The sequence below is a fragment of the Gambusia affinis genome, linkage group LG12 (genome assembly GCF_019740435.1).
Source record: "Gambusia affinis linkage group LG12, SWU_Gaff_1.0, whole genome shotgun sequence".
Taxonomy (NCBI): domain Eukaryota; kingdom Metazoa; phylum Chordata; class Actinopteri; order Cyprinodontiformes; family Poeciliidae; genus Gambusia; species Gambusia affinis.
The window spans coordinates 23,967,858-23,978,495 of record NC_057879.1 but is presented as its reverse complement, the minus strand read 5'-3'; the positions used below and the strand labels follow the sequence as shown (position 1 = coordinate 23,978,495).

General features: G+C 37.3%; 3 protein-coding genes across 3 annotated transcripts; 2 read left to right on the top strand and 1 right to left on the bottom strand.

Annotated features, from left to right (window-relative positions):
- Positions 1-25: 25 nt before the first annotated feature.
- Positions 26-4,407, top strand: eif3f (eukaryotic translation initiation factor 3, subunit F). The gene is made up of 8 exons (XM_044133563.1): positions 26-210; positions 417-487; positions 1,981-2,060; positions 2,574-2,711; positions 2,806-2,897; positions 3,792-3,928; positions 4,019-4,132; positions 4,249-4,407. Exons 1-8 carry the CDS (start codon positions 99-101, stop codon positions 4,324-4,326), a joined length of 822 nt encoding a protein of 273 aa, XP_043989498.1. The 5' UTR covers positions 26-98; the 3' UTR covers positions 4,327-4,407.
- Positions 4,408-5,443: 1,036 nt separating this feature from the next.
- LOC122840832 (MICOS complex subunit MIC26-like) lies at positions 5,444-6,341 on the bottom strand. The gene has a single exon (XM_044133564.1). The coding sequence runs from the start codon at positions 6,303-6,305 to the stop codon at positions 5,646-5,648; it is 660 nt and encodes a 219-aa protein (XP_043989499.1). The 5' UTR covers positions 6,306-6,341; the 3' UTR covers positions 5,444-5,645.
- A 575-nt stretch (positions 6,342-6,916) lies between these two features.
- Positions 6,917-9,803, top strand: dnaaf6 (dynein axonemal assembly factor 6). Its single transcript, XM_044133565.1, has 7 exons — positions 6,917-6,991; positions 7,146-7,243; positions 7,438-7,507; positions 7,590-7,695; positions 8,263-8,359; positions 9,139-9,224; positions 9,458-9,803. Exons 1-7 carry the CDS (start codon positions 6,952-6,954, stop codon positions 9,558-9,560), a joined length of 600 nt encoding a protein of 199 aa, XP_043989500.1. The 5' UTR covers positions 6,917-6,951; the 3' UTR covers positions 9,561-9,803.
- The last annotated feature ends 835 nt before the right edge of the window (positions 9,804-10,638 follow it).

Here is a 10,638-nt window from a genome sequence, read left to right as displayed (position 1 = left end):
TCGCCCGTGAACGGCACATCACTAGCAGTTTGTCCGCCAGCCTGTAGGCGGCAGCATATCCGCTCACTGCAGGCGTTGGTAGAGCCTTTTTCGTCAAGATGTCGGTGTTCGGGCCAGTGGTGAAAATCCATCCCGTCGTTCTCGCCTCAATCTGCGACTCTTACGAGCGAAGAAATGAGGGGGCGAGCCGGGTCATCGGAACCATTTTGGGTAAGTTAAGTCCTGTGGTAAACGTCCTCTTTCTGTTGGGGTGACATCGGAATAAAATGGATGGAAAACCAGAGGGTAGCATTAGCTCAGCTGCTAGCACATGCTTTCTCAGTGCAGCCTAATGCAAACACATCTGGAGCATCAGCGGAGTCATATTCTTGTTAAAAAGTCTGTTTTTATTTGTTTTCAACGTCGGCCTCTTTCAGGTATCATTGATAAACACTCTATAGAGGTGACCAACTGCTTCTCCGTCCCTCACAACGAGTCTGAGGATGAGGTAAGCTGCTATTACACCGCTTGTGAGAGCGAACCTAAATAAACAATGAGAGAAATGGACGTGATCTTTTGTTTATATGCATTAACACTCGTATTATAAAGAGCACTATTGTCCTATTTATACGAATACGCAAAACAATCTAATTACTCATTTAAAATTATTTTAAAAACCTCAACATAAATTTTGTGTTTTGATTTTCAAGCATAGATTTAAGCGAAAAGGTAGAATGAACACCTGATAAATCTAATAGCAGTTGAGCTGAATAATCATTCCGCTCTATATTTATAATGCAATAAAACAATAAGAACATGTTGGTTGCTTCCAGCCTCCCAGCTGTTGTTTTTAAACTGTGTACTGCTGGTCAGCTGGCTGAAAGAAAGGATATTCACTTTAGCCTTGCTTAAAAGAGAGTCCAGTTTTTCAGTTTGATAAACACAGGTGTGGATGCTGAAGGAGTGTCACCTAACATTCTAGGTGATTAAATATAATCCTGGTTTTAATACACAAGAAGAGCAGACAGCCTGACTAATTAATCAGCTAACATCAGCTGGGTTCATCTCTTGTTACAGAGCAAAGTGGCACGGAGATACAACGCTCTGTAAACACTTAAAAACTACAGTGTACACCCAGTGTTTGTGGGGGTCATGAATAGTCTAATAATGTTTCTAAATGCTCACTTTAATAGTTCAAACAACAAATATAGCATTTATGCATTGATACACATAGTGGAAACCAACCTGGCACCACTGCAGTCTTCCCTATGTTTGCTCTTGGAGAGCCAGCTAAATCAGCTCAAACTGACTTTTAGGAAGAGCTAAATTTGGCTTCTTTGTGAACACCAGCCGGTAGAATGTCGGGTAGCATTATGCCTAAATATTCCAGCGTCTCAATCTGCATTTTGTTCTTGGATATTTTAGACATGCTATTTGAAAAAAATCCACATATCGACAACTTTTTCACAAATAATTAATTTATAAGTCAAGTTTCACAGAAAAATCAGTGAACAGACAAAGGTCCACTGTACAGCTAATAAAGTCCCACGGGCAATATTGTGATAGCTGCAGTGACTGGTATTTATCATTTTTTTTTGCAGTAGGTCTAGTAGTTGCTCTTCTGTTTTGAATAAAAGTAAATGGTTTGTGTTTTAGATTGACATTTGTTAACGTAGAATATATTTTCACTAAAACAGGTTAAAAACCTGTCCTACTTTTCTGTGCATGTGCAGAGTAACTTTCCCTCCTATAAGCTCTGAAATCTTCTCAAACTGTTTTCTGTTTCTGAAACCAGCAGAGTTGCAGCACACTTTTATCTTCACATCAAACAGCAGGAACCTGTTCTGCTGTTTGATCTGGAGCCTGGAGTTAGTGTTGGAAAGTCCAGACGTTCGGTCTGAGCTCAGATCACTCACAAAGGACTGACCTATATATATAAAGTAAAATAAATAGCAGCATGTAATATCAGTGCATTTTTTAAACTTCTGTGGATGTCTGCAGGTTGCTGTGGACATGGAGTTTGCCAAGAACATGTATGAACTTCACAAGAGGGTGTCGCCCACAGAAGTCATCATCGGATGGTGAGTCAGTTTGCTTTAACGGAGACATATTCACATTTTGCACGTTTTTGTTCTTCCACCCAACCTGTTTTTGACAATAAGTTAATGTTTTTTGGTGTCTGGAAAATGATCCATTGGTACTGCCACTCATCTAGCAACCCCAGTGAAGCTCCAGCATGTTTGGTCAACTGGCTTTACTGCTGTTTGTGCTGTACATTGGAAAATACAAGTGTTTTGTTGTTGACTTAGTATCCAGAAACCACTTTATGCATTCTTAAACATGATTTGGGGGGGGCGTGGCCAGAAGCTTATTTAGATTTAAAATGACAAAAGACCCTAAAATATCTCAAAGTAGGCAAAACTGACCAGACTAAAACCATATTTTCTAAGAATGATTTTGTGCAAAAAAAAGTAAAGAACATGTTTTGTTCAGCCCAGAGACCTGTCATAACCTGTTCAAGGAAGCACAATAGGTCCCCTTTAAAGTTTAAATCATAGTGGAAAAGGTTCCAGCATATTGCCTTCTCTCCTCAGGTATGCCACAGGCTTTGATATCACTGAACACTCCGTGCTCATCCACGAGTACTACAGCCGCGAAGCCACCAACCCCATCCATCTGACTGTGGACACGGCGCTGCAGAGTGGCAAAATGAACATCCGCGCCTATGTCAGGTGAGCTGCTTTTTTTGTTCGCACGTGTGTGTGTGTGTGTGTGCAGCTCCAGGCTGATGATGACCTTCTGGATGTGTTTGTGTGTCTCTTTCAGTGCCCAGATGGGTGTGCCAGGAAAGACGGTTGGTGTTATGTTCACCCCGCTAACTGTCAAATACATCTACTACGACACTGAGAGGATAGGCGGTAAGCACTTCACTGGTTGTCTTAATTCAGTTGGATAGTTTTATTTCAAAGTCTAGCTTCTGGTAGGAGCCTGACACCACACTGGAGGCTTTTGACCATAAAGAAAGGTTTTAAAGAGCATAGAAGGATTGTATTTAAATCAAAAGCAAAACAAATAAATAAAAATTATGGTTAAGCAAAATCAACAAATCTGCAAAAGGAAAAATTTAGTTAGACCTTTCAGTTTCAATTCAACAACAACAACAAAAAACAAACAAATATGTTCAAAAGCAAGACTCCATGACAGTTCATTTGACTGACTCAAAGGACAGGGGTAATTCTTCACAAAAAGGTTTTTGTTGAGGGTCACGTGTCATATTTGAAGAGTCGGGGTTAGAATTAAAGGGGCAGTATTATGTAAAATGATACAAATTCTACCTTTTTTTTTTTTTTTTTTACATCATGTTATGTTATTCCCTCATCAAAAACACACCTGGAGTGTTGCCTTGACTCCTTCATGCATGTCTGAGAAATCCTTGCATCTCCATGGCAACCATTCAGCTGTGCAAAGTGCCTGGGTGGGCCTCGCTCCACCTCAGAGCTGCAGCTTCTAAGCTTCTGTCTCACAGTGACTCTGCAACTCAGCTCCTTCAGAAATCAGCAAACACTTGGTGGTTCTGCTCATCAGCTGACCTCATTATATGAGCTACTTAAAAACATTAAGTAGTTTTTAATAGAGGAGCCATATTGTGATGGCTTCCTGAAAGCAGAGTTTCAGAAAGAGCATGAGTTTTTAAAGAGACAGAAGCCCAATTTCAAGACGTTAAATTACAAAATTATTTCTTTTAAGCCTTATTTGATTTATGTAGCATTTTTACACTACTGAAGTTGACATACTTGATCTCCTTGTTGTAGTGGATCTTCTGCAGAGAACTCGTGTGACTCCCAGCCGCACCAAGGGGCTGACCTCTGACCTGTCCCAGGTGGGGTGCGCTGCGTCCAGGGTACAGGACATGTTGACCACTGTGTTGGCATACATCGAGGATGTGCTGGTGAGCAGTAAAGCCTGGTTCTGATCCGGTCTCTATGATAGATTTAAACCCTGATCGTAATATGTGTGTGTGTGTGTGTGTGTGTCCCAGTCTGGAAAGGTGACGGCTGATAACAGCGTGGGTCGCTTCCTCATGGATCTGGTCAACAAAGTGCCGACCATCACAGCCGAGGACTTTGAGAACATGCTCAATTCCAACATCAATGTAAGTGCTTGTCAAAAAATATTAAAATTGATTGTTTACATTTGATGTATGACATCATATTGAAGTAAAATCCTTCATGATTGTGATACAAAGCTGTAAATAATTTCTGTTTGCAGGACTTGTTGATGGTGACCTACCTGTCTAACCTGACCCAAGCACAGATTGCTCTGAATGAGAAGCTGGTGGTTCTCTGAGGAGAACAATTCAAGTCATATTTAATTTTTTGCATTCTTCCTTTTGTTTTGGCTAAGATGAATAAAAACATTCAACAGTCATATAGCGGATTTGATTTCTTCAAAGATGCTTCTTCTGTAAGTAGTGTATTGTGTGCACTATTGTATTCCTATTGTAATAATGCTTTTTATGATTTACAATCACTCGAAAATTGTTCTTGGATTCAAATTTAGCTTGATGCCACTACTTCTGTCATCAAAACGGATCCAACTTTTTCAGATTTACTTTTATTTAACAATTTTTAAAATGACAAATTTATGCAGATGGTATGTGTTTTGAAAACAGCATGTTTCAGATTTTGATAACCATAGAAAAAATTGAGTATTTACACTAAACTCAAAGTGAACTTTTGTGTTATAAGTAAAATTGGTTGAAGACTAATAGGAACTTTGGAAAATTGAGTCTAGGAAACTATACTGTTTTGACACTTGTGAACCCTTGTATTAAATTCATTTAATTTAATTTAGTCATTTTTAATTGCAGTTTCCAGAATAACAGTTTGCAGTGACAGCATGTCAAAGTAGCTCCATCACATTACTTCTGATTTGTTCTTTGAGACGACTTTTGTTCATTTTTTGCATTGAGAATTTTTTTCCTTCCCTTTAACATTTATGACAGATATTAGACTATCATACAGAAAAGTCTTCAGTCGGTGGCCTGTTCAGAGTTATTGCAAACTGACTGCTACTGGAGATCCTTCCTGACATGTTGAAGATACTTGGATGAAATGAGTCAAATTTAATTTACTTTTGGGATAAGCAAAGTATTTTTTTTATTGAATTGGACTAGAATAAACTATCACAGTATAAATTATTAAATATCTGGTCTTTAAACACCTTACTGATATAATGTATCTTGAGTTTTAGAGGCTAAATGTGAATAGTTAATATTTTCCCTTAAATAGTTTTCAGATTCCAGAATCAGTTTTCCACTGGTTAATTTTTCTGATTTAATAGTTTAACTTTACTGTCTGAAAACATTTCAGAGAATATTCTCATTAAGTTCATGTATTCATATTTAATTGGACTAAAGAAGCTTTTCTTGTAAAATTATTCCTCATACCAACATCACAACAGATGTGTCAAACCCTGAATTTTAATATAAGCCAAGCAGATCTTATTTTCTACAATAATATACATTGACATCAGAACCAGAGGTACATCTTTAAAGCTGGGAATCCTGAGTTACAATTCAAGCTTAGTGCAAAGAGCATTAGAGTCACATTTCAAAACTCCATCCAGGAAGATCAGGGAATGAAGACGCTGTTTGAATCCAGTCTTTACTTTTCGTCACTCTTTTTATCTTTAATTTGAGACTTCAGGATCTTCTCCACAGCAGCGTAGCTTTGAACCGCGGTGTCGTACGCGGAATCTCCGGTAGACCTGGCTATGGCCGCCGCCTGCTCCGGGTAGTAAAGGGAGGCGCCCAGGGTCATAAAGCCCGTTGGGTAGAGGACCTTCTTAATCCTGGATCCTCTGGCCAGAAAAAGCCCGACGACTCCGGCTAAACCGATGACTCCTGCCCGGGGATAGAAGTCTTTAGGAGGGTTCTGTAGATAGACGTACGTGTCGCTTCCCAACTGGACGACCTTCTGAACTTTGGGTTTAATTTTAGCGTACTTTGACTGGCACCAAGTAGCGTACGGCTCAGCTAACTTCCTGACGGTGGCGACTTTCTCCTCCAGTTGACCCGCTTCAGACTCCTCATGCCAGAGAGTTTGAGGAGGAGGAGGGGCTGTGTAGAGCGACAGCTCGTCCAGGTTTACCGATGATGTCTCTTCTTTTTCTCTCTTATCGGCATCATCAGCCGCAAAAACGGTGAAAGGCAGGAAACTCAAGGCTCCCGGCATGACTCTACCTGTCACCTTCAACATGAATCCTGAGGGCCATATGTACTGGCTACGGAATACGCCGAGGGCCAAAACTGACTGGCGCCGCATCTATGATTTTTTTCCAAACAGAAAAAACCCGCCAAAAAATGTGATAATGCCGTTATAAACATATTTATATATATTCTATATGCTCAGACATTCTCCCTCTCACGCAGTTAGTTAATTTACGTAATTAAATGTATGGATTAATTCAAATTATATTGAAAATTATATTGACAAAATTAACAAAACATCTAAATATTTGAATAAAAACGGGAAAAATCTTACCTGTTATTTTCAGTGTATATATAATATATATCAAAGCTACATATATTTAAAAAAATCAAAAGTAGAAAATTACATGTATATGGGTGTAAAACACTAATATATAAAATGACCTTAAAAAGAATAGCAGTAGTGTTCTTTTGATATTAAATGTGACATCAAGCTGGTTCATGTGGTACCATTAAAATATGAGATATAAAAAACTATACATGTCCACTGCTTTAATATGTAGGTTTAGTTATTAATAGGTAACTAAGTGTGTTTTAGAACGGTGTTTAAATTAAGCATAAATACTTAATGTACATATCCTTAAAATTTATGATTTTATACATAATTTTAAAAATAGGACTTTTACTTGGCTAATTTTACTCAGGCATTTTTTATTTACTTTTCAGGTCAACGTCTCTAGTTACCATGGCAGCCAGTCTCCATGGAGACAGAAAACGACAACGCCAAAGGTTCGAACTCTAGTAAGCATGCTAATCAGCTGTTTTTTCGCTTCATAAGGCTATAATTTTATCATTCGCTTTAACCAAAAGTAGTTAGCTTAAAACCGAAGTACAAGCATAATATATATAGCAGCTGCAGGTTTAAGGCAGTTTTTTCTTCTTTTCTTATTTGTTGTTATGGAATTTCTCGGAGTATCATCTTACCAAAACTTGCAGGCTTTGTCTGCGCTGTTATCAACTCAGCAGGAGGAAGATGAGGATGAAGACTGTAAAGTAAGATTACTCACAAACACAAATAAACAGTATGAGAAAGTTTATTTAAAATATACATTGAAGTAAAATAATTACTTCAGCTGCAGGCTGAAGAGGATAATATTCTTTAGTTTTATTAGGTTTTTAATGTAATTATTCCATAAAAGTAATGTCTGGGTGCAGTAGAGTTGAATAACTAATTGGGTTTATTTCAGCAAAATGCAACAGCCTATGGACAGCTTGGTCCTGGACAAATTGGCCCCCCTCCTAAAAAAGAAAAAGAAGGTATGTGCACTTGTTTATCTTGGTTAAATTTATTTTGAACAAGAACATGTTAAAAGCTCAAACTGAATTTCTGCTGATTTAGTGTCTACTGCCTACACAAAGAAAAACAGTAAAGATATCTGGAGCGAGGAGGAGGTTGCTGAAGGCTCTCAGTATGACGATCTGGCTGACCTGAGACCACAACCTGAGTAAGACTGAGAAGAAAAAGCTGTAGTGGTGCTGCCTTCATTCTAGTTAGAATACAACATAAAGGCTTCACGGTGAATTGCAGCAAGAAAATCCTAAGTTTTAATCTTGGTCTGTGTTCTTCTCTCTGTGCATGTGTTGCTTTCCATCCACAGTATAAAAAGATGACTGTTATGTTAATTGGTTACTCTAAAATTGCCCTTTGGTATGATTGCAAGTTGTTTGTTCTATGTGTCTCTTTGTAGGATAAGAATCCAAACTACACAAACAAATTGACTCAAAAATTGTGTTTTTAAGGAAAGACAGTATTATAAAAGAGATTGTACAAATGCCTCAACAGTTGCACATTTGTTGATTTTAACAGTTTGGTCTTAATGCATTTTATATGACAGAAAAGTATTCTAAATATAAAATTTGGATTTCCTGCATGAAATTATTTTACATAAATAAAAATTGCTTTCATTTGAAAGTATAATTATCTTTACCAGAAAACTAAATAAGTGAGTTCAGTTTCCTTATACTATGATAATGTGCAATTTTCAGGTGCATTTCAATGTGGCTCATTACAGGTATGAAATTATCCTGAAGCAGAGTGTTGGAACAGAGGATTTGTTCCTGGGCTTAAGCCAGAAGGACCCATCTTCAATGTGCTGTGAAGCCATGCTGGTAATTTATTAAGCATCAAGCAAGTTGTTCACTGAAATTAATCAGTGCATCTGCAAGTATTTGAATAAAGACAAAGACAAACACAAAACCAAATGCAATTTAAAAGTGGGTTTAAATGTTAAAGGCTAGGCATCAGGAGCTGCATTTTATTAGGAAACCTAAAATTGTGATTTTATTGTTCAATAGTGTGATGACGATACAGCTTGTAATTAACCCACACTTTCCTCATGTTTCTTTTTCTCCTCTATCAATACAACTAATGATAGAGAGAGTCAAAGGGACAGATAGAGTTTTATTGCATGGCATCTGGAATGTAAATCCTAGCAAAAACTGCATCCAAGCTGTCCATTATTGGGATAAGAACCGAAATCCATTATAAAGTGCATGTCTAATATAGGAACAGAAATCTTACAAAGTATGGAATATGATTTAAGTGTTTTCCAGTTCTAGAAGTGTTTTCTAGACCTGGAAAATATTTTTCCATACTCTTAATTTTCATACTCTTAGAAATTAAGAGTATGGAAAAATATTTGTATTTTTAGACTTAATTTCCGATACCATTGTCTATGAATCCTCCCTCCAGCGCTTCCTTCTTTGTTTCTTTTCTTACTTTTCTTTCCTTCATTATGTCTTCACTTACAGTTATGCCCAACATTCAAAGAAAATATGTTTGTAGATATTTGTGGAAAAGATTTGTTTATACTTTTGAAATGATTATTGGTGTAAACTGGGACTATTTAGGATATTAGAACATTATTAATATTTGTTCCTACCCTTAGGTTAAAATAAAGCTACCCGACACAAAGACAAAAGATGTCTTCTTGGATTTAAAGGAAAAGTACCTGGATCTGCGGACTCCAAAGTAGTAAGAGAGGTTTTGAAAATCTTGTCTTTTATTTTTGATCTCAAAAGGAGAATTTGCTGCTCAGATTCACCACTCGGATCATCAGACATTTTACTTTAATCGGTGTTTCACATCTTGACCTGAGCTTTGCTTGCAGTTCCAACCAGCTCTTAACATCCTCCTCAACAACTTAACTTGTCTCTCCTTCTCACATCACTGCTTTCACTTGTTGCTCTTTTGTTTTTTCTTTTTAGTAAACTGGGTCTCCATCTGCCCCATCCCATCCAGAATCAAGAGGCCAAGGCTCAGTTCTTTAGCGACAGGCAGGAACTGGAGGTGACTCTACTGATGAAGTGACCCTTGGACTTTATCAACATACAGTAAAAGAAGGATAAAGGAATTATTTCAACTTTAAAGATAAGCAAACATCTTGGTGGGAAAGTTAGGATTGCACACACTGGCTTGTTTAGTGCCTGAAAACAGTGACGGAAGTAAATCCAATTTATTTCTATAAATTTTAATTAAATCTGGGCTCTTTTCCATATGCGATCTCTGACTTCTTAAGAAAAAGTTATAATAAATGTTTTCTGTGCATCAGTAGTTCTACGCTTGTTTTAATTTCCTTTCCATCATGTCTGTACTGAAAAAAGTAAAATAACTTTTTAAATTGAGTATTGGTTATTTAGATAACACAGTGCCCTTTTTATAGTTGAGTAATTTAGAAGTTAGACTTAATTGGCTTGAAGCGAAAGTATAGAAATAGAGGAACAAGAAAGCAACATCAAAAGAAAAGGAGTATTGGTTAAGACCTGAGTTTCCCAACTTTTTAGTTTCTGACCCATCTTTGCAACAAACACACCGTTTACTATGATCTAATTGTACTCTGCAATGTTTTCACTTTTTTTTGGCAGATTACAACCAAAAACTTTAATGTATTTTATTTAGTTTTTTTATGTAAAATGCAAAGATGCATGGTTTTAAATGCTTTTACAAATGAAATACAGCCACTCCGACTGAATCAGTACTCTTTAGGACTACCTTCCACGGAGCTACAAGTCAAAAGTCTCTTGAAGGTCTGCACATTTGGACTGAGGTTTTTGCCCATTCTTCTTTCAATAATAGCTCAGTAAGTATGGATGGAGAGCATCAGTGTTGTAAGACGAATCCTGCTATATTTAAGATTGCAATAATTGGTTACAAGTAATCAAATTACGTTTATCCAAGTTTAAGTTGTCAAGTTAAGTAAAATTAAGTGAAGTTTGACAAACTACAGTCACTTACTTGTGACCAATCACTATTTTTCCATAAAACTAATAGGCCTAATGAGTTTATATTGCTTATCTCCAGCAGTCATTGGGTGAGAGGTGGCTACACCCTGGACAGTCGCTTAAATTCATATTTCTAGGGATGACCCTAACTTTGGGGAATGCCCCCT

Bases quoted from the DNA above. Each gene is read 5' to 3' on its own strand.
- eif3f (XM_044133563.1), top strand. From the start codon at position 99: ATGTCGGTGTTCGGGCCAGTGGTGAAAATCCATCCCGTCGTTCTCGCC. The intron at 211-416 runs GTAAGTTAAGTC...GGCCTCTTTCAG, and splicing joins GGTCATCGGAACCATTTTGG to GTATCATTGATAAACACTCT. The intron at 3,929-4,018 runs GTGAGCAGTAAA...TGTGTGTCCCAG, and splicing joins CATACATCGAGGATGTGCTG to TCTGGAAAGGTGACGGCTGA.
- LOC122840832 (XM_044133564.1), bottom strand. From the start codon at position 6,305: ATGCGGCGCCAGTCAGTTTTGGCCCTCGGCGTATTCCGTAGCCAGTAC.
- dnaaf6 (XM_044133565.1), top strand. From the start codon at position 6,952: ATGGAGACAGAAAACGACAACGCCAAAGGTTCGAACTCTA. The intron at 8,360-9,138 runs GTAATTTATTAA...TCCTACCCTTAG, and splicing joins TGTGCTGTGAAGCCATGCTG to GTTAAAATAAAGCTACCCGA. The intron at 9,225-9,457 runs GTAAGAGAGGTT...TTTTCTTTTTAG, and splicing joins GATCTGCGGACTCCAAAGTA to TAAACTGGGTCTCCATCTGC.